This window comes from Anastrepha obliqua, chromosome 2, assembly GCF_027943255.1.
Source record: "Anastrepha obliqua isolate idAnaObli1 chromosome 2, idAnaObli1_1.0, whole genome shotgun sequence".
NCBI lineage: Eukaryota > Metazoa > Arthropoda > Insecta > Diptera > Tephritidae > Anastrepha > Anastrepha obliqua.
The window spans coordinates 114,274,591-114,300,481 of NC_072893.1; the positions used below are offsets into that span (position 1 = coordinate 114,274,591).

A 25,891-nucleotide genomic window follows, 5' to 3' on the forward strand; every position below is an offset into this window, starting at 1 on the left:
ACTGGTACAACTCGTCATACTAGGCACAGAGTAGCAAATATCTGTTTATGAACTTGATTCTTTGCCGAGCAATTTGGCTTTTCCCTACAGGGATATTATCTATTATTAAGTTAAATAGTTCAAGTATCCCCTTCGCGGAACTTTTTTCAATTGGCACGAGTTTTTAATGTTTAAGTGGCGATTAGTTATATTATGACGCCATGATTTAGCAAAATCTGCAATTGATTGAGTGTTTAGCGACAGGAGTGCGTGACACGTGTGCAATGAGCGGCTATTATAAATTGTGGAAATCTATTTAAAAATTTACTAAAAACAACATTGGTCATTAACCGTGGTGATGACTATTCGACACGCAAAGCCAACATATGATTTTTTGTTAGTTTATTCATCAAATTTGTGTAAACCAAATTCTTTAAAAAATAATTTGCCTAGCTTAATTCCAAAATTTTTCCCCATTTTTTTTTCTTAATCATATAAAGTTTTAAAAATAACATTTTTTTTCTTGTAAAAATTTTAAGTTATAAAAATTGTAATTTAAAAAAATTCTAGACCTTGAAAGCCTTAACAAAATCGCTTATTAATCGCTATTAAGTACGTATCAAATTATTAATCCTACTGCCTCAGCCATTTGCCACCCGTTTTTTGTAGCTTTTCTCTGCAATGTGGTGTAACATCTCCGACGTGAGTCTGCCTGTATTCTGCACCAGCTTGTAGAGAAAACCATCTGTATTGCGCAGCAAATCGTAAGGATGTCCAAACTCGACCACTTGTCCCGCATCGATTACCATCACCTTATCATTGTCCATAACGGTATTTAAGCGATGAGCGATGGTTAGTACGGTGCAGTGATGGAAGTTAGTGTGAATGGTTTGTTGGATGAGAATGTCGGTTCTGGATAAGGAAAGAAAGAGAGAGAGAGTGAGAGAAAGAGGAAGAGATAAAAGGAGAGAGAGAGAGAGAGAGGCCGAGAGAGACAAGAAGTTATATAAAAGATTTGTATATACTTTATTAAATTTTCTTATCTTAAAAAAGCAAATTCAAATTAAGAAAGCGATAGAAAAAAAGTCGGTATTTCAGAATGGCATTAGAAATTTTCTGAAAACCGAAAATGACCGCTAATATTAGCATCCCTGATACTGACAAGCCTTATTCTATACTTCATTTGATTTAAATTTGTAGCTTAGTGCGTTATTTTAATTGGATTTAAGACTGTCATATAATGGAACGAGTTCCGGCTTATCAGGATTATATATATATATATATATATATAATTGGCGCGTACACCTTTTTTTGGTATTTGGCCGAGCTCCTCCTCCTATTTGTGGTGCGCGTCTTGATGTTATTCCACAAATGGAGGGACCTACAGTTTTAAGCCGACTCCGAACGGCAAATATTTTTATGAGGAGCTTTTTCATAGCAGAAATACACTCAGAGGTTTGCCATTGCCTGCCGAGGGGCGACCGCTATTAGAAAAATGTGTTTCTTAATTTGGTGTTATCAGGATTACATTAGAAATATTCCGCAAATTTCTGGATCACGGGTTCCAATCATTGGTAATCCTTGAATTTTATTTCCTTTTGCTTTTTCCTCTTCTTTTTCTTGCTTTTATTTATTTTTTTGTTTTTTGCTATGTTTTGTTATGCCATGTTGTATTATGTTATGCTATGTAACACAAGGTTGCACTGTTTTATTTATTTGAATTTTTATTTATGTTATGTTTGGCTATGTCGGGCTTCACTTTATAAATATCTTTACTAAAATTTCCAACATTTTTGGTAAGGTATTTTTAATCCAAAAAATTTCCAAAAAAAAAAAATCTAATTAAAAATGTAAAAAAAAATCAAAGACATTTCAGTTTAAAATCTCTAAACCAAAATTTTTAAAAATATTTTATTCTAAAGAATTCAAAAACAAAAAAGGAAAATGTTGCAAAGAATCGGAGATGTTTTACTTTAAAAATTTTGATACCAAAATTTTAAGCTTTTATTTTTAAGCGTAATTTATCTTAGAAAATTGCAAAAAAAAGTTATGAACAAGTTAAAAAGAATAAAAGATATGGGCTCGGTGTTTTGTAATGTTGCTGTATTTAACTCTAATTTATTTGATTTTGTTTTACAGCATTTAATTCCTGCACTATTTTTAATCATTTTATGTTATGTTTTATTGTGTTGATTAGTGTTTTGCTATTCTAAGTGATTTTAATTGTTTTTTTAATTTTAAATAATTTTTATTATGTTATGTTTTACTATGCTATGTAGTTTTTATTATGTTATGTTATGTTATGTTTACACTAAGTTTGGTTATTTTATTTAGCTATTTATATTTAAATTTTTATATTATGTTATGTCTTGCTATGCAATGTTGTGCTATGTTTTGTAATGTTAAGGTATGTGACTTAATTTTATCGACTCTTCCTTTTCTTTTTTTCCTTTCTCTCTTCCTATTTATAATTCTTTACGTTAAGTTATGTTATGTTCTTTTACATAACTGTGTTTAATTCCTTTCCTATTGCAAATTATTTTATGCCATGTCATGTTATGCTGAATTGTGTTTTGTTATTCGAAGTGATTATATTTGTTTTTTTAATTTCAGGTTATTTTTTATTATGTTATGTATTACTATGCTATGTTATGTTTATTATGTTATGCTATGTTTATGCAAAGTTAGGTCATTTTATTAAGTTTGGTTTTCTATTTTCTCCTTTTTCTTTTCTTTCTTCTCCGTCCCTCCTATTTATAATTTTTTATGTTATGCTATGTATGTTCTTGTGCTTTACTGCATTTAATTTCTGAGCTATTTTTAATTATTTTATGTTATACCATACTATGTTGAATTGTGCTTTGTTATTTGAAGTGATTTTTTAATTTTAATTTATTGTTTATTATGTTATACATATATTGCTATGCCATATTCTATTATGCTTTCTTATGTTAATTTATTTGTATATTATTTGTTATTTTGTTTTAATTCACTTTATTTTATTAAAATTTTATTTTATTTAATCTAAATTTTTTATGCTATGCTATGTTATTTTTATTTTGCTATGTTATGTTTACGCTAAGTTAAGTTATTTTATTTTTCGTTTATTAGTTTTATATATTTAAATGTTTATGTTATGTTATCCCTTGAAATGCCATGTCGAGGTATGTTTTGTTATGTTATCTTATTTGACTTTATTTGATCTACTCTTCCTTTTCTTTTCCATACTTCCCACCTTTTCCCACCTTTCCTGCTCTGCTATTTATATTTTTCTTATGTTATGCTATGCTGAACTATGTTTTGTCATTCCAAGTTATTTTATTTTATTTTTATTAAGTTGTGCATTGCTATGCCATATTCTGTTTTGTAGTGTTGCCTTATTTTGCTAAATTTTACTATATTTCCACCTACGCTTTTTTATGCTATGCCATTTTGTTTTTATTATGTTAAGTTATTACTATATTTTTTCCGTCTCTTGACAGTTATCAAACTTACTCTGGATCCACATTCGCTGTCGCTTCGTCCATTATTAGCAATTTGTTGTGCCTCAGTATGGCTCTCGCCATACAGACCAGCTGCCTTTGGCCCATACTAAAGTTCGAACCCCCATCGTGCATGCGACAATTCAAGCCCCCCTCCAATGAAGACACATATCTTTTCAGCTTAACATCTTCCAGCGCACGCCACAACTCTTCGTCTGCTTTCTCTGCCAAAGGATCGAGATTGTAGCGTAAAGTTCCTGAGAACAACACAGGATCCTGCGGAATGATCGATATGCGACTGCGCAAATCATGTAAACCCAGTGTGTTAATATCAATACCATCAATGAGGATGCTTCCCTCATTAAGCGCCAGCCGAAAGATTGCTTGTATAATGGACGATTTGCCGGCACCTGTTCGTCCTACAATACCGATCTTTTCCTTTGAGTTAATAGAGAAATTCAGCCCTTTGAGTACGGGCTCCCCCTGCTCCACATAGCGTAGAACAAGATCCCTAAATTGGACCTCACCCGAGCTTGGCCATGTTTCAAGCAACTTGAGGCTTGGGTCGGTCTCTAGCGGAGGTTCTGGTGGTAGTTCCACATATTCCATCACCCGTTCTACACTCGTCATATTATTCTCCATCTCGGCGGTTTGCCGCACACCCCATTGACACATAATTACCAGCGTCATGGACTGGGTGATGGCGAGGCCGACATCACCACTATAGAAATCTTTTTCAATTATTAAGAAACTAAAGGTGACAGCCAGGATATAAAGTACACAGATGAGATCAGTCCAGAAGGCGAAAGCGCGATTCACGCTGACAAAGAGAAACAAGGCAGATGTATTCGTGTTTTGGTGGCTATGGAATTCGTTATCCAAATGGCTTGTAGCGTTGAGTGCACGAATTGTAGTAAGACCCTGGAAGGTCTGATTCGTGTGTGTGTATACAGGACTGCGTGCTAAGTCGGGAAAGAAAGGGTTTAGTTACCAGTAGGCACGTAGCGCAGACTAAGAAAATATTTTACTCACTCATACTCTCGATCCGTTTGAGACTACGACTTGCCCTAATGTAGAGCCCGCGGCAAAAGTAGAGTAGGGAAATCACGATGAACTCGGGTATTAGAAGCCAATAGTTCGCAAAGGCCACAATCGCCAACACGGCAATAATATTTACGTAGAACTGCAGCGAAAGGCTTCCAATGAAGCAGAGCAGACAAGAATTTGGTATACGGGAATATTTATACTCACCGAGTACGAGTCCAACATGGTTTGAGGTAGTGTAATATCTATGTTAGCAATATCGCTGGAGAAACGATTTAGTATTCTGCCAGAAGGATTCGTATTGAAGAATCTCATGCGGGCGCGAATAATACCATTGAAGAGATAATCGTGCAGACGTAGCGATATAGCGAGACAAATGAAGAAAAAGCCAAAGGTACGAACTATGTACAGGAGAAGTGTGCCCAGCATGAGCATCGTATAGATGATTACTATCTGCATGCGCTTCGTGGAGAATTCATTGGTTGTTTCATGCTCCTGCGGCTGAGATTCCTCCCAAGTGGCCCTGATGGAAGGAGAGGAAGAAAAAATATATTTAAAATATGAGCATGTGTCGAAATGTGGGTTGAAATTAAGTTCAATTTTAGAGCCAACTTCTGCACCAGAGATACTGGATACACCAGAGATAAAAAAACATTTTCGAAGAGCAGCTTGGTCAGTTCAAGTCTCCGAAAATACGAATACTGGTGTATCCATGTGCTAAGGTTCCTTCGCCTTTGAACTGCTGTAAATTAGTATTGATTCAACCCACCTAATACCCACTTCCAACTCTTACTCACCATCTGGCTATGAATACATCCATTAAGGCTTGGCAAGCGCGCGCTAAAATGAACATCAAGAATATCAAAAATATCAGCCAAGGTTTGCGAAGTGCGCGAAAGTAGGCAGCGTAGATTTGAAAGCGCACAGAACCCTGCATTTGTTGTTCCTTTCGCTCCAAACCTGTATCACTCGGTAGTTCGATTTGCTCCGATTCTTCCTCCGCAGTCGCTTTCACCATCACGCTCTCGCTATGCATCAATTTAGGTCGGTTCTCCACTTGCTCTTGCGTCAAACTCAATCGTTTGCTGATCTTCTGTTCGAGTACTTCATAGGTGCCCTGCACCTCGATAGTGCCCGCTTCCAACAATATTATCCAGTCGGCCTCTTTGAGATTATACACGCGATGTGTCACCATTAGGCGTATCTTGGTGCTCAAATAGTCTTGAAAGCAGTTGCTTAACAAACGTTTGGCCACTTTTGCATCCACAGCTGATAGAGGATCATCGAATATGTAAATGTCTGCTTGGCGGTAAACAGCGCGTGCCAAGCTAATACGCGCCTTCTGGCCGCCGCTCAGACTAATGCCACGTTCGCCGACTATCGTCGAGTCGCCGTAGGGTAACAATTGCAGGTCGCGTTCTAGTTCACAAGCTTGTACAACATCTCTGTAGCGTTGCGCATCGTAAGGCTCTACAAAGCAGATGTTGTCACGTATGCTCGCCTCGAAGATCCACGCTTCTTGCGGTGCATAGCTGATGCGGCCATTTACCTCCATACTGCCTTTGGCGATTTCCAGCTCACCGAGTATGGCAGTTAAGAGCGTGGTCTTACCGGCACCTACATTGCCAACAATGCCGACGAATTGTCCTGGACGTATGTGGAAAGTGATATCGCTTATGTGGTTTCTTCGCTTTTCCACATCCTCACGGTCCCAACTGGCTGACAGATTTTGCAATATAACACTTTTTTCAGACGCATTTGGATTATGAACACGCCCCGAAAAGTTTGCTTTTTCACTCTTCTCGATATCGGCAGCAAAGTTTTCGATACCACCATCTGCAGGGTCCTCACTCTGCATCAGGAATGTTTGTATACGTCGCGCGCATACAAAAGTTTCAGCCCACGTTGTGACCGACAGCGGCCAGAAGTGAAGTAGCGATTCGTTGAGTGCGTCATAATACGAGGATATAATGAAAACCTTTCTGGCCGTTATAACATCGCCAGTGTACACATAAGCGATTAGGCTGAGAAAGAGCGCGAATTTCGAAATCATGTTAGTGCATTGCATAGCCGAGTAAATATTCAGGGAACCCCTAATGGCGTGTATCTCCTTCTTACGTACGCTCGATATCAGCCTAGCGAAGGATTTCTCCCACGCATACATCTTTATCACTTGTATGGCCGTTATAATCTCATTCATCAGCTTGACGCGTTCATCGCCGTATTCGGAGAAACGATGTCGATACTTGGCGGTGGCCTTGGCTGCCCACGCTTGTAGCGGTATAAATAGGGCGATCGCCGCAATACCTACTATTGCCGGCCAGCCGATCTCTGTGTACATTACGTAACCGAAAACACACGCCTCAATAGGTCCCTTCCAGAGATCGTGCACGAAATAGAAAGTCGTATCGAATTGTGGCAGATCGGTAGACAGAACTGAGATAGCGAAACCGCTCATGCCGCTATTGTCTGAAGTTACGGAAGAGCGTAGACATTTGCGATAGATTAAACCAGCGCATGCGACACGTATGGCGGTGCCAGTTTTGAAGAGAAAGAACATGAATGGATGAAAGCACAGCGAAGCGACGAGTGAGCAGATTACAATGCCAGTGGCGGCAAGATAAGCATCGTTTTTGGTAATTTCCGTTTGACCCTCGGCAAAATAAGCAACGAATAAGCCAAGAAAGAGCGGTTGAAATGTGCTGAAGAAGAAGAAGTAGAAAATTATCTTGAGGTCGATGAAAATATGGGTGCAGATGTGCTGATATTTGGTACTCACTGTAACATTATCTCCAATATTGAGTAGATTATACACATCGGCACAAATCGCCATCCGAATGCGCTAAAGATCATATGCAAAAGGCTGGGATTTTTTCTGCGCACCTCCTTTTCCCAGTAGCTAATGAGTGAGTTGGATAGCAGTTTGCTATCCAGTTTCGGTACGTGCTCATAGATATCATCTGGTCCTAATTTTTCTAAGTAGCCCTTCTTGAAGACGCCGCGTGTCCAACTAAAATGAGAATGAAAAGTATTTTCAAAAGGTATTTGTATAAAAATGTGTTGTGGACATCTAAATTGAGAATATCTAAACATTTTGTAAAAATGAAGTTAAGTTAAAATAAGCTAGAAAACGCAGATAGTTAAAGATCAGTCCGTTATGGTGTGATTGTACATATGAAAGAGGGGTGCCTTTTATATTTTGGGATTTGGCAACCCTGGTGTTGCAATCTGGCAACTGACAGCTGTATCGCAAAGTTTGACATTTTTTGGCTTTTACGTACTCAGAACGTTTTGAAATACCAGCGCTATTTGTGTTGTTTACAGTAACTTAAAAGATTCATCTCGGTCCAAAAATGGAATTAAATCGTGAACATTTTCGTGCGATTATTTTTTGCAACTTTCGACGTGGATTAACTCAGCAACATTGCATGGATGAACTTAATTCATTTTTTGGTGATGAAGCTCCATCAAGGACCAGTGTTTATCGATAGTATGGTGAATTCAATCGTGGTCGTAGTTCACTCCAAGACGAATTTCGTGAAGGTCGTAAAAAATCAGTTGTTGTTGCGAAAACCATTAATGCTGTGCGCGAACTGATATTGCAAGATCATCATGTGACCTATCGTGAGATTGAGACAATCTTAGGCATTAGTGAGACCAGCATACATTCAATATTGCATAAACATTTGACTGTAAAAAAAATTCTTTGCGTTGGATTCCACACAATTTGTCAATCGCTCGTGTCGATTGGTCGAAGGAAATGCTCAAAAAATACGATCGCGGGGCTTCGAAACACGTCTATGACATCGTGACAGGTGATGAATCATGGATTTACGCGTATGAGCCCGAAAGTAAACAGCAGTCGACTGTATGGGTGTTTCAAGATGAGCCAAATCCAACAAAAGTTGTTCGCGCACGAAGCACTTCCAAGCAAATGGTCGCCTGTTTTTTTCGGAAAGACTGGGCATGTCGCAACCGTACCACTAGAACAACGTAGAACAGTAAATTCTGAGTGGTACACAACCATTTGTTTGCCAGTTATCTTCCAAGAAATTAGGAAAACCAATCGCCAAAGACGGATCACTCTTCACCAGGACAATGCGAGCTCTCACACATCGGCTCAAACAACTGCATTTTTGAGCACCCAAAACATCGAATTAATGGGTCATCCGCCGTATAGTCCTGACTTGGCACCGAATGACTTCTTTTTATTCTCGTACGTAAAAAACAAACAGAGAGGTCAACGTTTTTCGACACCTGAAGAAGCGGTTGCGGCATTCAGAATGCATGTTTTGGAGGTACCTCATTCAGAGTGGCAAAAGTGCTTCGACAATTGGTTAAACGCATGCAAAAGTGTATAGATCTTCATGGAGAATATTTTGAAAAACAATAAAGTGATTTTTGATGATTAAAATTTGTTTTTGTTCTCTAATCCCGACATATAAAAGGCACCCCTCGTATAAGAGGTTTCACAGTTGCCTAGTGTCCAACTGTGACAGCTCCTTAAGGTTTGAAGAGGGCTTAAGTTTCTCAGTTCACAGTAATTACCTACGATCCTGGTGATTTGCCTCCTTACAACCATCTCTATATGGACGATGTACCTCTACCATTTTAGTTTAAAAAAAGTAATGGTATTTTTTCAAGATTAACATTGTTTAACTACAATTAAAGGAATACTCGTATGCTGAGAGCGCTCGCAAATCAAATTCGTCATAATATTTACTATTCCCTTAGTCGGGTCTTAATGAGGTTTTAAGCGATAAAATATCACCAGCTGTTATGTTGGCGTCACAGGCATTGGCATTTCGTTATCATTCTGTTTCTCTTTATCAACTGTCACGCAGAAACTGACTAAGACGCTTGAAAGAAATTTTAAACTTTAAGCTTAAGAATATACTGTAGCGTCATTAAAATTAAATTCTTATTTATGACTGAATAGTGAAGAGCTTCACATGTGAGCACTCGTCCATTTTTGTTACAAAATTGCTTTTATTTGAGTAACGAGATATCAACGATGTCAACGATATCAACGAAGTACGTGCTTCGGAGAGTTTTGCGTTTGTTATTTTAGTAAATGCGTAAATTTTTTTTTTTCATTAATACCTATATAAGTAGCTGTACATACTCGTATTTGCTATAAAAGATTAAGCGGACAATGAAAAAAGATATATAGTTGGAGCTGATAAGCAATACTTATCGATAAGCGAATAATTATTGTTTATAACTAATTAAGATTTAAGTGTACTTATGTAGCTGTTCATTGCGTGATCATATGAGCGCACATAAATGCTTTAGTAGCAATTAAAAATTTAGCTAAAATCCTCCTTATATTTCCTGCATTTTCATAAAAGTGCTTGAGTTTTAGTAACAGAAAAAAAGTCGTCTGTGACTACTCTCTAAGAGAAGTGCCACTTGTAACACTTTTGAAAATTCAGCCACTTTAACGTATATTGAACATAAAAATGAACATCACAAATCGTTTTGAAGCGCTTTTGGTTATCATAATGTAATCGGCACTTGTTTTTTATGTAATACTTTTTTTCTATTTTCTTCAAAAGAACAAAAAATACTTACAGTGGCACAATAAAGAACTCGGACATGCATAGCATGCAGCTTCAAATTGAGCGAAAACCTCAACGAAGAGCCAATCAAATGGGAAAAGAACTGAAAATATCTCACCATAGCATCTGCCGCATACTGAAAAATGATCTCAAAGTCAAGCCTTACAAGACCCACCTGCGCATGCTCTCACAGCAAAGTAGCCAGAAGTCAGACTTGAGAGAGCGAAGGAGTTGCTTCATTGATTGGCCTCCAGGAGGCAGCACACGCCACAGGTAATGGTTCGGGCCGCTGCAATCGCAGATGGGCGTTCTACAATCGTTTCATCGAGCCTGGCGTCAAGGTAAATGCGAAATATTATCGGGAAAGTATTCTAGTAGGTGCTTTGAAGCCGTTGGCAGACAAACATTTTAATGGCAAACCATGGACGTTTCAACAGGGCTCGACACCGTATCACAAAGCCCAAGAACGCTCCGAACTTCACAACGTTCACACAATGGCTCTCAAATTCACTAGACGTGAGTCCGATGGATTATTATCTTTGGGTAATTTTTAAGGGCAAGGGCCGAACTAAAAGATTCACCAGTCTCGAGGCGCTAAAAAAAAGCCATTGTCCGCGAGTGGGCCAAAATACCTGCAAGTCACATTCGGGCAGCTGGCGATTCGTTTTTGAACCGTCTCAAGGCCTTAGTAAAGGTAAAAGGTGGTCATATCCAGCAAAAGTAAATTGATTCTTAATTTTGTATTATTTTCACACATTTTTTACTTTGAATTGAATAAAAGAAATTTGCCAAACTAAATGTATGAGGTTTTTAATTGGCAACCCTTCGAGTGCTTGTATATGACGTGATAAAACGTTTCAAAGAATTAAAATTCGTGGAAAATAAAAAGAAATCGGGACGACCAAAACAGTTTTCGGATGCAGATGAACCGTGGATAGTACAACAAATTTATGTTAGGTTAGGTTAGGTTAAATGGCTGCCCTAGCTAAGGGCTCACTTGGACAAATATTAAAAAATTCGTCCGTTTTGGTGCCATACATGGGAGGGGAGAAAGGGGAAGGGAAGAAAGAAGGCGCCTTGAGATTAGAGACGATGATGACCATACATTTTACGACGACGCCGACGGTGGCTGATTTGCGTTCGTAGTTAGCCGTAACAAGCTACTGATGAACTTCACCAAATTTATGGTATTTACACCGGCTATATCCGCAGCCGTAGCAAAAAAGTGAGAGCCCAGATGTCTAAGTCTTTGCCAGACGAGAGCAGGGCAGCTGAGAAGAAGGTGTTGAGATGATTCCACCTCGTCCTCCAGACAGTTTCTGCAGAACGGACTTGAGGAAATCCCAAGTCTCACGGTACGAACACCTAACGGACAATGTCCGGTAAGGATGCCCACCAAATTCGAGAGCTGGGGCTTTGTTAGCCTTAGGCCCAGCAGTTTCCCTCTATGCCGCTGTGATCGGGAACCCAAATGAGCCTGACGACGAAGTATTCGGATGCAATCGAGAGAGAAGCCAGACATTCCTCGACCAATATCGAACGCACAAATAGCGAGCACAAGGCCCTAATTGCCGATTGGCTATCAGAGTAAATATTTACTTCCTTAACGGTAATAACCGAAGTAAGTAACCAGTCCACCGCTTTCTTAATTGCGCATACCTCCGCTTGGAAAACACTACAGTGGTCCGGGAGCCCAAATTTAAGTTTGATGGGAGGCTCCTTACATAATATTCCCCCACCAACCCTTCCATCCAATTTCGAGCCATCCGTGAACATGTTTGCCAAGCCTTGCCGCCAAATGCTGTACCCCGCCCACTCCTCCCTTGAGGGAATGTGAGTAGAAAAAGGTCCGCTCGCGTGGGTGTACAGTGATCCAGCACCATGGGGATGAACTCAAAGTTTTTAAGAATGCTAGAGTGTCCGTAACTTAAGTCTAGCCTATGGCCCGAACACCTTAGTCTGATTGCGGCGCGTGCAGCGGTAGTTTTTCCTACAAAGTCCACGGGTGCCACATTCAGCATAGCGTTAAGCGCTAAAGTAGGAGTCGTACGGAGCGCCCCTTTGATTCCAATGAGGGCAGACCTTTGTACCCTCTCCAGCTTCTTAGCTGATTGGAGGCCCCGGCGAGAAAAATTCCAAATTTAAGCGCTCCGAAGCTCGCCACCTCCTAAGCAGGCGGCCGCCGTAGCGAATGGGTTGGTGCGTAACTACCATTCGGAGTTCAGAGAAAACGTCGGTTCGAATCCCAGTAAAAGACCAAAGACCAAAATGAAGAAAACATTTTTTCTAATAGCGGGTGCCCCTCGGCAGGCAATGGCAAACCTCTGAGTGAATTTCTGCCATGAAAAAGCTCCTCATAAAATATCTGCCGTTCGGAGTCGGCTCGAAACTGTATTTCACTCCATTTCTGGAACAACATCAAGACACACACCACAAATAGGAGGAGAAGCTCGGCCAAACACCCAATAAGAATGTACGCACCAATTATATAATTATATATATATATATATTAAGGCGGGTCGATTTAAAAATCGCATTGCTCTGTGAAAATCGTATTCTAGGGATCAAAATAAGAAACTTTGCCGAAGGAACCATACCTCTAAAACGAATTCTGATGTCCCCCAATTTGGGTCGAACGAAAATGTATGACCGACCCACACTAACTTTGGACGGCCGATCCACCCATGCCAGTGGCATACCCCCTGGAACTCCCCTGGGGGGTTCCCCATACAATCATTTCAAAATATCATCATTTTTGGCCTTAACATGAGAAAAGAAACTAAAAGGCTCGACCCAAATTGGGGGACATCAGAATTCGTTTTGATCCCTAGAGTATGATTTTCACAGAGCAATGGGCGATTTTTTTGCCTCCCCTCAAATCGACCCGGCCTAATATATATAGTCTCGCAACAGAAGTCGCGCAACACCTTAATATGAACTGCAACCCCGACAGTATTGCGAAAGAATAATTATAATGGAAGAGTTTCACAAAACGAGCCATTCATCAACGAGATTAACCGACACAAGAGAATAAAATTCGCAAAGTGTCACGGGGATAAGAATTTCGAGTTCTGAAAGCACGTTTCATTTGCAGATGAAAGCAAGTTCAACATATTTATATAGGTCAGATGGACAATCATATGTGTGGAGAAGCCCTAATAAAGAGTTGCTGGAAAAAAACTTATGTCTGGCAGTTAAACATGGGGGTGGGTCGGTTATGATATGGGTTTGTATGTCCGCTGCTGATATTGGAAATTTTTCCTTTATTAACGGCAATATGGGCACCAAACAATACCTAACAATCTTTATTAAAGACAATTTGTTCCAAAGGGCTGAAAAGTTGGGAATTAAGGACAATTTCCAGTACTATCAAGACAACGATCCGAAACATAAGGCACTTGCTGTCCGCCTACATCGTATACACAACTGCCCAAAAGTGCTTGAAACACCACCGCAATCTCCAGACATCAATGTAATTGAACATCTGTTGGGTCATTTGGAAAACCAACTGAAATCTCATGTTATTAGGAAAAAGAAAGATCTAGAAGATGATATTAAAATAGAAAAGGGGGGGAAATAGATCCTTTAACATGCAAGAAGTTGGTCGAATCCCTGCCAAGAAGACTGAATGCTGTGAGAAAAAATAATAGCTTACCGACTGAATATTCATTTTTTTGTTTTTTCTCAAATATTGTTTTGCCTGGCTCTATTTTATATTAAGTTTTTATTTTAAGTTAATTTTTTATGTTTGTAGTATTTTCTATGTACGATCGAGATGAAGTTGGTTTATGTTTTTTGTAGTTTTGAAAAATACGCTTGATGAACGAAAATAAATGTGACACACAAACGCATTCGATTTGCATTTTAATATATATATTTTTTATTTAAAGCCATATCACTTGGGTGTCCAAGTTCTTTATTGAGCCACTGTATATGTGAAGGAGGTAGAGGGTTAATGTATTCTAAAGAAATTATACTCGCAGATGCCACATAAAATTGCTGAGTTATTTCATGTCGCAGATGTAGAATTCTTGTAATTTCGTAGCCGTTCATCCTAAGAAAGAATGAACTTTGAATCTACCCTCCAAAAAACGACAGAACCAATGGACTTACTTACCTCAGACAAAACTTACAATTTTTATTGATAGTCAAGCTATCAAGCCACTGGCCTCAGCGTGCATCAATTCAAGATGTGTTAAAGAATGCAGGAAATACCTCTCGCTTAGCCAACAACACAACACTACACTTTGTTGGGTACTCGGCCACTCTGGATGCCGGATGAGTGTGCAAGGAAAAGCTCTGAGGTTGACCTTCAGCGAGTAGTAGAGAACATAAGCATTTCTTCAAACGATCTCTAGATTGCGATTGACTTAACCGTAATCGCGGAAACTAATAGAAGGTTGACTACTAACTGTAGGACCTCCAAAGCGCTCTGGCCAAAACTGAATCTTAGAAGTACAAAATATCGACTTGGATTCAACAGATCAACTACCAGCGTCCTCGCAAGTGTTGTAAGGGGTCACTGCACTATTGGCACCCTAGCCAGTAGAATGGGTGTGCCTCACAATGACTTTTGCAGGAGTTGATGGAGATGAAGAAGAAATTGAGTGGGTACAACACCTACTCTGTGAATATCCTGCACTTCAGAGAAGCCGTGCCAAATATCCTGGCGATTATTTCTTTGAAAACTTGGGAAATTTGCTAAATTACAAACTGGAAGGACTAATTAGCTACTTTAAAAGATCTAAGTGTTTTAAGCAACTTAGTTAGGCGAAGGAAAACAAATGCCGGTATCACAATGGGTCTTAGGGCCACCGAGTGTCTTGTCTTAGACAAGCGACCTGGCTAACCAAACCTAACCTACGGGGGCATGCTGCTGTAGTGTGACAGTCCTTGGTCGGATACAAATCCGTATTGATTCGGAGACGTAGAACCTGCTGCTGTGGCGAAGAGAAACTCTGTCTAACAGTTTTTACTGAACGAAAAGGAGGTTTATACTTCGAACATCAGGTCTTTTGTGCCCGATACATACTACTCTTCGCCATATTCTGTCGGCGAAATCTTGTTATTTGAAAAATGGGTTTTGGATTGAATTATGTTTCATAGTATTGTTAGTTAATCCTTCCATTTAGAAGTTGTCAAATTCAGAATTCAGTAGTATTCGGCTGTATCAGCCTTCTTGTCATTGCAACTCAAAAAACGGGAAAGGCTAGCAACTTCTTTTCTCACACTCATTCGGCAGCCTGCATCTGTCGGAAAACTAATGTAACTGCTTAAAACTCGAACCTCAAAGTAATATGAGGCGGGCTCAATAAGTACCCGTGTTAGAACTGAAGACAACATTTTTCAAAAAAAAAAAAAAAAAAAAAAATTTTTTCCAACATAGGCACTTTTTAGAAGGAGGATTTGTCGAACTCTCCAAAATACGTCTCTGTTTTGGCGATGACTTACTCGTTTGAACCACTTTTTTTCCCACGAGTCATTTCTTCATGGCAGGGAAAAATAAAAAGTTGCAGGGAGCCAGATCGGGTGAATACGGGGCGTGCGGCAGCAATTCATATCGCAATTCATGCAGTTTGGCGGTGACAACTCCGGATGATTGTGCTAGCGCGTTATCTTGGTGAAACAGCACCTTCTCTTTCGCCAAATTCGGCCGTGTCTCCTTCAATGTTTTGTGAAAGTGGTCAAATAAATTACTGCAGTATTGTCCAGTGATCATTTTTTTTTTAAATCCATAAGGATGACGCCGTTCGCATCCCAAAAAATCGTTGCCATGACCTGTCTTCGACTTCTTTGGAGCAGATTCACCGGGATAAATCCATTGTATTGATTGTTGCTTAGTTTCTGGTGTGTAATGATGAATCCAGGTTTGATAAACGGTTACAACTCGACTCAAAAATTCCTTCGGATCTCGCTTAAATTGCTCCAAACACCGTTTCGAAGTTAACAGCCGCATCCGCTTGTTGTCCATTGTGAGTGTTAAGGGGTTAGGGGTAGTCAGAATTTTCAAAAAATTGATTTTTTTTTTTTGCATTTTCTTAAAGTATAATGTTTTAAAAATATTGTGTAAAAATTTGAAGTGAATCCGACAAATACTTTTCAAGTTATTCAACAATTAACAAAGGGCGCTCGGCCGCTCCGGAGCCGATAGCAAAACTTTAAATGCGTTTTTCTCAAAACTATGTTTTTCAAACTGGTGAACACTGTAACTTAAAAACCGCTACGTAGATTTCAATAAAATTTATACAGCTTTTGAAAAACATAAAAAACTTGTGCCTGATCGAAGGATTTTTTTTTTTTCAAAAATTTCGATTTTTTTTAACAATTAACTGTTGGTTTTTTGCTCTAAAATCTGGAAAAAATTTTCTGAGGCCGCCATTTTGTTCATTTTGAAAAAAAAAAAAAGCTTCGATCAGGCACAAGATTATCTATTAATAAAACTAATTTTTCTTGTCCGATTGGTTTTAGATGAATCTGCAAGGACTTGTGATGTTCACCGCAAGGGACTTCTGGAGAAACGGGCTTCACACAAACAGCGATAACTTTTGCAATTATTAATTTTTTTTTTTGAAATTTTGGTGAAGTCAAGTTAAAACATGATGTTTTTATGCTATATTTTTATTTTTGTTAAATAAATTAATTAAGTAGCAAAAAAAAATTCGTGAAAATCATCATTTTTTCGGGCCTCTGACTACCCCTAACCCCTTAAGAGTGCAAGTTTCTGTACATACTTTTGACTTGATGGACTTTCAAAAGACGCACGAGATGTATTCAGTTGGTTTACTCGTTGTGGCTCAAGTATTAACTCGAGAAGACTGAAATGTCATCGATAACTCTCTTAGAACTAAATGGTGTTCACTAAAGCTTCATTTGTGAAAACTAAACTTATTCGGAAGAAGAAGCGGAACTGGAAGGGAAAAATAGCTGTACATCTTCATAAGCAAAAAATGAGGAAAAAAGTCTTCAAACTGCTGCCGGACCTATACAACAGTTTGAAAAGATATTATCTTTTGCGAGTTGCGGTTAACCGAATTTTATTCTCCAAATTGCAAAGAAGTGAGAGAATCAGTCTGCAATCGAATCTCTTGGGTCGGCAACGACTAACCGGTTAAGCGTTAAAGAATGTCTAAAGTTCCCACATTATTTCCAGCAGCACATCTCGCGCAAGGAAATGTTCTGCGACAGCGCTTGGGGAACCTTTTCTTACAAGATAGATGATAAGGCTAGGGTAGCTACTAAAAAGAAAGTTTATTAACCTGCAATATCTCTTTAACTTTGGTCATAACTCGAGAGTAAAATTGAGCTTGCTGAAGCCCATCTAACCGATATTATGGCTTCTAATGGGAATTCTGAATAAGACTTGTATTTACTATTGGTCACATGACCATCAGATTCGATGCTTCGCATAATGATTTCTGCTGAAACTATAGAGAGATATAGGTAGAATTTGAGGAATTGCGGAAGAAGTAACAATTCAGCACTGCCTATGCGAGCATTCTGCACTTCGAAGAATACGCCTCATATATCCGGAGGACCTATACAGACGCAGACACCGATTTGTTTGAGAGGACAGGTGGATTGCACAAAAGATTGGATTGATTTAAGGAAAAGTAGGGATAGATCTGTGAAAATCTTCGCTTAAACATTTCACCGGGTCTATGCGCCACCGAATGATTGATAAGAGCAGCCCGTCTAACAAAATCTAACCTTGGAAAAAATAAACAGGCATTTTGGTTGATTAACATGCGATTTTGCACCACACATATTTCTTACGATTTTATGTTTTATCAGAGGCGCCATTTTTTTTGTGAGGATTTGTTAATGACAATCTTATCGTTGGTACATACCATACGTTTGCGGCATGGGTTTGTGAGTTTTTTTGTTTACTATATAAATTTGCACACATCTCGAGAATTTGTTTTCAAATGTCTACCTTGAAACATTGCACTCTTATCACAATTTGTCGAGCAGTGAGTGGTAAATTTAATACGTAGAAACGTGAATGATAACGACTAACGACGAGGAGCCCCTCGAGTTACTTTTGACGCTTTTGATTATGAGTCTCGATGATTATCTTAAATAATAAGCTGATTTGTTTTATGAGTTCGGGCAAGAGATATGCAGTTGTACGAGTAGAAAACCGAGTTAAAAGTGCAAGTGACTTCACCATTAAGGTGTATTCATATACGTACAATTTGCGTACAGGTTTATCTGATCTGTAGTTGGTAAGGAAAAGAGAGTACGTCAGCGGTGAATACTGAATACTAAGCGTTGACTGAAGCGCTTTGTGAACAAACCTTTCATTGAGCATTAACTTTGGAAGACAGTTTCTATAATTTAAGTTATAATGCATTATTTCCACCGGGCCTTAATTACAATTAGATAGGTAGGTACAATTTGCCTTTGGTATTTAAACCAAAGAAGCATCTTACCAGCTACTCTACGTTAAACTACTTTGTTTTAAGGGCGAATCCATTGATTTGGCTTACACTTATTAGGGCGGGTCGATTTAAAAATCGCTCATTGCTCTGTGAAAATCATATTCTAGGGATCAAAATAAGAAACTTTGCCGAAGGAACCATACCTCTAAAACGAATTCTGATGTCCCCCAATTTGGGTCGAACGAAAAATCCCACTTTGACCTATTTAGAGTGCTCCAATCGAGTCCAAATGTATGACCGACCCCCACTAACTTTGGACGGCCGATCCACCCATGCCAGTGGCACACGCCCTGGAACTCCCCTGGGGGGTTCCCCATACAATCATTTCAAAATATCACCATTTTTGGCCTTTACATGAGAAAAAAAACTAAAAAGTTCGACAAGGGGACATCAGAATTCGTTTTAGAGGTATGGTTCCTTCGGCAAAGTTTCTTATTTTGATCCCTAGAATATGATTTTCACAGAGCAATGGGCGATTTTTTTATCTCCCCACAAAAGACACTATAAGCTCGACCCAAATTGGGGGACATCAGAATTCGTTTTAGAGGTATGGTTCCTTCGGCAAACTTTCTTATTTTGATCCAAAGAATATGATTTTTACAGAGCAATGGGCGATTTTTTTGCCTCCCCACAAATCGACCCGGCCTAACACTTATATTCCTAAGGTCATCAGTATCATTGAAGCCAAAGCAGCTGAACCTAGAGGCTTGCCACTCGGGACAGTGACAGGAGAACAAGTCTGACAGACTCCTCGTTCTCCTCATTTATGCAGCTTCTAGAATTGTCGAAATGAGACGGTGGCCTGTTATCAAGCCATTAACTTAAAGACGTTTTTCCTTTACCGATTAAGTTACGATTAAGTATGGCTTTTAATGCTCCAATTCCCATGCAATGGCTGTTGTATCAAAGCTCGTGAACACAGTTTCAGAAGGGAGTTATGCGAATCAATTTACTGGCCTAACAGAAAATGTTATGTGAACAGAGAAATGTTAAATGATATGTTAGAAAGTGTAAGCATTTTTTCTGAGAAGGTTTTAGGCGCAGCCTGATCTGTAACCATACAAATGAGCGCGTAATCAATAGTTAAGTTTGGTTTATTATAATTTTCGTACAGTAAATGACTCTATCTTATACTTTTAGCATAAATATTTCTTCTTCATAATAAACGCACTTAATTTTCAATTATTTCAATATAATAAATTCCAAAAATTCAAAGCAAACAAATTCAAATTCCAGATGACCTGTTTTGTATAAAAATACAAACGTTTTTAGAAGCCAACTGTTGTCAGAAAATCTCAAATGTAAATAAAAATCATTTTATGAAGTTAACTCTATTGCAGCGGAGGCCAATCTGCGGCTCGCGAGCCACATGCGGATCTTAGAAGGATTATTTGTGGCTTTCGATAAATGTACACGAGCTCCCTTTTCACTTTTGTGCTATTTTATTATAAGGAAGTTGTTACGTTTTTATACAAAGAAATTGTCTCACAATAATTCCTCTGAGTTTCTTCACTGGATTGCTAGATAAAAGTCGCAAATTAGTCCATTTGAAACTAGCATAATTCAAGGTGAGTTTTCCATTTCCAATATAATTGTAACCCAAAAGGCATCTGAATAGAGATGCAATTCTTGCTCTACAATTAAAATATAAGTTGACTTCGTTTACGGAATTTTGGAAATGTGTACCACAATCGAAGTATCTTCAATTAAAAAAGGCTGTTTGTCGAATTATTTCAATATTCCGAATAACGTACGTGTATAAATTATTTTATTCCACTTTAAAATTCGTGAAAGCCAAACACCGGTCAGTATTAACTAACCAGCAGCTCAAAGAGTTACTGAGAAGTGCGGTCACCAATTGTTCACCAAATTTTAAAGAATTATCAAGAGAAGTGAAATAAATGTATTTAATTTTTAATATAAAAATTGTCGTGTGCTTATGTTTACAAAAAGCATAATTTCTGTAAAAAAAAAATTTTAATATCTTTTTGCATGCTTTTTAAATATTTGCATTAAAACACTTTTGCATACTTGTTTTTTTTGCGGCTCGTGAAGAAGTGAAAATTTTGAAAAATGGCTCGAACTACCAAGGAGCTTGTCCACTCCTGCTCTATAGCCGTGTAAATGCTTGAAATATCTCAATTTTAACATAGCATTAGGCACATTTATGTTCTTTACAGAAAGAGGCTATTAACAGTACTCTCAGCTACTGTTAAGTTCTTGGTATAAATTTGCTTTCAACAGCGCTTTCAAGTGCTGTTAAGTTTTTAGTGAAAATATTCCTTTAACAGAGCTCTTCATTTCAGCTAACTTCGTGATGGCAATAGGCTATTAAAATAGATATTTTAAATTGTATATGTTTTGGTTGAAGCAGACTGACTGAGCTGGTGGCAGCTGTTTAGTTCTTGGCAGAAATATACTATGAACAGTGATGTTGACTGCTGCGTAGGTCCAGTTAGAAATAATTCACTAATAATAATAATTCACTATTCATAACCGCTGATTTCATGATGGAAACATGCTATTTGTAGAGTTCTTTAGTGCTGTGGTGGATGCAGACTAGCTGAGCTGTTACTGCTGTTAAGTTTTTAGTAGAGATAGTTTATCAATAGTCTATTAACAGAGCTTTTAACTGCATCTGAACTATTGCTGAAAATAGGCTTAAACACTCATTTGTGATTAGTCAAAGATTAAGGGGTGATTTGACTTTTCATATTAATTTTAATAATGTTACATTTACTCGCTAGGACCTGAAAGCTCGCTTTAACTGCCATTGGAGGCGGTATGAGTCGTTGGTAATCGTTATTTTGCTGGAAAATTTAGAAATGGTAAACATGAGTTGGAAGTGAAGGTTGCTCCAAGAATATTTTAGATACTAAATTTTTATTTTATGTTACCAGCCGAGACTCTGCTGCTAGCATTGTGTTTGCTTGAGTTTACTAATACTTTTATTAGCATGTAAGCTTTTTAAAATAAAATAAAGATATAATAAAAAATAAATATTAAAATAAATATTTTTTATTAAATATTAAAATAAATATTTTTTATTAAAAATTAAAATAAATATTTTTTATTAAAAAAAAAATAAATAAATATTTATCCAAAACTAATAAAAATATAATAAAAAATATTTTTTTAAATTTTGTTTCTTCATACCGCCCAATCTCCTTGTTGCCACAAATTTCAAAACTACTAGAAAAGCTCATTCTAAATCGCTTAAAACCAATAATTGAATTTCGCAATCTGATACCTTCACACCAGTTTGGATTCCGCTGTAAACACTCCACCATAGATCAGGTGCACAGAATTACAGCTGAAATAGAAAAATCGTTCGAAGAGAAAAACATATGCTCAGCAGTCTTTCTGGACATCGCGCAAGCATTTGACAAGGTTTGGCATGAAGGCCTTATCAACAAATTGAACTCATGCCTGCCACTGCAATATAGTGCATTTATGAAATCGTATATAACTGAACGGTATTTTCGCGTAAAACAAGGGAATGAGTATTCCAAATTGCAGAAAATAAACGCTGGCGTGCCGCAAGGAAGTATCCTTGGACCCCTTCTTTACCTTATATATACGAAAGATATACCAATACCTCCAAGCACTATGATCACCACCTTTGCTGACGACATAGCAATCCTCGCAACAGGAAAAACCGCCGAAGTAGCTGCAACTAAACTTCAAATCGCTATAGACGCAGTAGAAAAATGGACGAAAATTTGGCGAATAAAATTAAATAGTAACAAATCAATTCATGTGACCTTTACCAATAAAAAAGTAAACCATCACCCAATAATGCTACTAGGTGCTCCAATTCCATACGCAAATACTGCCAAATATCTTAGTATAACCCTCGATGCTAAGCTACGTTGGAAGGAGCATATAAAAATAAAACGAAGCGAACTTAATTTGAAAATATTAAAAATGAACTGGCTTATTGGACGGAATTCAAAACTCTCCATATATAACAAAATAATGATATACAATCAAATTACCAAACCCGTGTGGTCTTATGGCGCTCAAATCTGGAGCTGTGCCAGTCAACATAATATTAACATAATTCAACGATTTCAAAATAAAATTATCCGCACCTTGGTACGTTCGCAATGCAGATATTCATCGTGACCTCTGCATTCCTACGGTCGCTGAAGTTATTAAAATACAAGCAGAAGCCCACTCTATGAGGCTCCAGGGGCACATTAACGAGGAAGTCAGCAAAGTTCTCAACACCGCAGGCCTAACCCGACGACTCCAACGAAAAAAACCATATGATCTTATCGGTAGTTAATGTAAAGAAGAGATTTTAAAATTCTCTTCATAAAAACCCCACAAAATTGTTAAAATCATACTGCTTGTTAGTTTCCCTTAAACTAGTTGTAGTGTCAACAAACATTGTATACCTATATATATATTAGTTAAATATTTGTAATAAAAAAAACACAAAAAAAAAATATATTTTTTATTTTCTTTATTTTATTTAAGATGGTGTCCTCATTTCTAACACAAGTACTTATTGAACCCCCCTCGTATATTCGATTCTAGCTTTTAGCATCCCTATGAGTTTAAATGTTTTCAAATCTTTGTAATGATTTGCAGACAGGCATTGTGGTTCATTTATACCAGCCTGAGTTTTTTTCGGTTCATCGAGACTAGACCTGATTTGCCGTCTAGCGATTGATATGTGGTGTCCCGCGAGAGCGACATATTTGTTAGTATCAGAAGTTAATAAATTTGTTGATAAATGTAAGCAAAGTAAACAAAAATAGTCATTAAAAGAAATCAGTTACTTGATTTGATCATTAAGAAAATCTATCAAGGGATAACCTTTGAGGAGTTGCCTGATCTCCCATCGGGCGCGTCCCAGGTGGTGGATAGGAAAGCCTCACGCGAGTGGGTTAGGTTGCAACACTCGTGACGCAAAGTTGGCATAGAATCAGGGTGCCATCCGCCAACCAAACTGGCTGGGGAGGAGTCCCGAATTAAAACAATCGTCGGGCAATGGACAACGAAATGTGAAACCCACACAGGCGGCAATCCACCCGCTTCGGCGGCAGGGGAATGGAGTGAGGAGGCCACAACCATTACCAAAGTCTCTCAGCTATATAGGCAAAAGCGCATCCTGGAGGAGACGGGGGTTGCTATCGCAATCTCCTCTTCTTCAGAGACAGAAAGCCGTTTCGCAGTTTCGGAGGGCTTGCTTATGAAGTCACTGCGGTTCTGGCACGGTCTCCCAATGAAGACAGGAAATCGAAGAGCGTGGTAAGGAGGGAAAGTAAAAAGCGGTTGACAAGGCTAATGCGGGAGAAATCCGCATATAGCTCTGCCGGCCCTTCTGCGTCTGTGCCCTCCAAAATGCTTCGGTTGGCTGAAGTGGCATCAATGCCAAAGCGATTATCTTGACTACACTCAAAGATAGAGCAAATGATCCTCGTGCAGGTTGTTAAAAAAATGACTATCCGCGAATGAGTCAACTTGAATTTAGGTATATTTTTATTAAACACTCTTTGCAACTTTACTCACATGAAAAACCATTTTGAGAAAAAATTCGCGGCATGTATAGGACTTGGTTTGCGTTTCACGCTCTCTTTAGATGAATTCATGCTATAATTCGCTCCTGTCAACAAATTCGCATGTTACAGATATCACAGGAAAACAATCTTTTTATGTCCTTATTTAATTTATGCACTAGTTTTTCATTTATTTAAAATTTATAAATTAAATTTTTTTTTTAATTTTTTTATTAAACTTTTTTTAATATCTGTGTTTAATTTTAATTTTTATTTATAATTTTCTAATATTTCCGCTTTTCCGTATTTTAATCCTTGTTTTGTATTATGTAAATCCTTTAAATTTCACATAACACTACGCTACTACGTTTCTCAGATTCGGCGCATAGATCTGTCAATTCCAACCCATACCGTACCGTCCGAAATGGCTGACGAAAACTAAATGCGCTAAAATTCAATACGAAACTTAATTTTAACTAAATGGGTTTTACATGTTATCGAGTTTATTCAAAATAATCATACCAATGAGTGCCTGATATGGTACAGTGGTACTTGTATAACATATTTTATCTAAATCCTTGTTGACAGTTACGCGTCAAGCAGGTAGACAAGTAGACAGGAGGCTAGTGAGTGCCAAAAAGCTAAACAGAAAAAATTGAAATAATATATAAACAAATACGTAAGAGAAAAAATAAATGAGAAATTTATTATAGTAAAAGTATATGAAACGATTGAAACGCCACACACTTGAGTTGCATACGAGCATTTGTTTAGAGTAACTGCCCCCCTGACACCTAAGTTGTCAATGAGGGGGAATATTTCATGAATGTTCATGAAACCCAGATATGTTTCCACTCAAATTCACATTATAATACAATAATTGAAAAAACTTAATAAGTATATCATTTATGTTCTTGATAGAAAGAGGCTTTTAACAGAGCTCTGAAGTGCTGTTAAGTTCTTAGTGGAAAAAGTTCTTTAACAGAGCTGATTTCATATAATTTCTTGATGGAAATGGGCTATTAAAAGAAATCTTTAACTGTGTAAAACTTCTTGCTGCAGCAGACTATTAACAGAGCTCTTAATAGAGCCGCTAACTGCTGTTATGTTCTTGGTAGAAATATGCTATTAACAGAGCTCTGAAGGGCTGTTAAGTTTTTAGTGGAATATGGCGGCCGCCGTAGCCGAATGGGTTGGTGCGTGACTACTATTCGGAATTCACAGAGAGAACATTAGTTCGAATCTCGGTGAAAACCCCAAAATTAAGAAAAACATTTTTCTAATAGCGGTCGCCCCTCGGCAGTCAATGGCAAACCGCCGAGTGTATTTCTGCCATGAAAAAGCTCCTCATAAAAATATCTGCCGTTCGGAGTTGGCTTGAAACTGTAGGTCCTTCCATTTGTGGAACAACATTAAGACGCACACCACAAATACGAGGAGGAGCTCGGCCAAACACCCAAAAAAATGTACGCGGTAATTATTTATATATATAATACAGGGTGGCGCACGAATCGTGCTACAAAAACAAAACGTAATAACTTTTTTTCTGTGTGAGTAATAGGCTTTTTTTTTATTTTGCAGATTAGTATTTAGATTTACAAAAAATGGAGGCTTGGGATACCGAAAAGAGGATTTGGATAGTGCAGCGGTACCATGCTTTGCAGTCCATCATTTCCGTCCAAAGGGAATTTAGGCGGGAGTTTGGCGGCACTCCCCCGAGCAGATGGACCATTATGAGGCTGGTGAACATGTTTGCTGAATCTGGAAGCATCGCACGCAGACCGTACCATCGAGATCCCCATGTTCGGGTCGAAGCCACAATCGCGGCTGTAGCATCGTCAATTCAGGCAAATCCAAGAGTTTCGACTCGTAAC

General features: G+C 38.2%; 1 protein-coding gene across 1 annotated transcript; it reads right to left on the reverse strand.

Annotated features, from left to right (window-relative positions):
* Positions 1–578: 578 nt before the first annotated feature.
* On the reverse strand, positions 579–24,110 carry LOC129237922 (probable multidrug resistance-associated protein lethal(2)03659). The gene is made up of 7 exons (XM_054872911.1): positions 24,031–24,110; positions 7,285–7,515; positions 5,303–7,207; positions 4,713–5,028; positions 4,494–4,644; positions 3,475–4,423; positions 579–891 (listed from the first exon to the last, which is right to left on the reverse strand). The coding sequence occupies exons 1-7, from the start codon at positions 24,108–24,110 to the stop codon at positions 621–623; spliced, it is 3,903 nt and encodes a 1,300-aa protein (XP_054728886.1). The 3' UTR covers positions 579–620.
* Between the last annotated feature and the right edge of the window lie 1,781 nt (positions 24,111–25,891).

Excerpts from the sequence above, each read along its gene's own strand:
- LOC129237922 (XM_054872911.1), bottom strand. The coding sequence starts at position 24,110 with ATGAATTCATCTAAAGAGAGCGTGAAACGCAAACCAAGTCCTATACAT. Across the intron at positions 7,516-24,030 it reads TTCTCAAAATGGTTTTTCAT|TTGGACACGCGGCGTCTTCA; the intron begins GTGAGTAAAGTT and ends TTCTCATTTTAG. Across the intron at positions 892-3,474 it reads ACAGCGAATGTGGATCCAGA|AACCGACATTCTCATCCAAC; the intron begins GTAAGTTTGATA and ends TTCCTTATCCAG.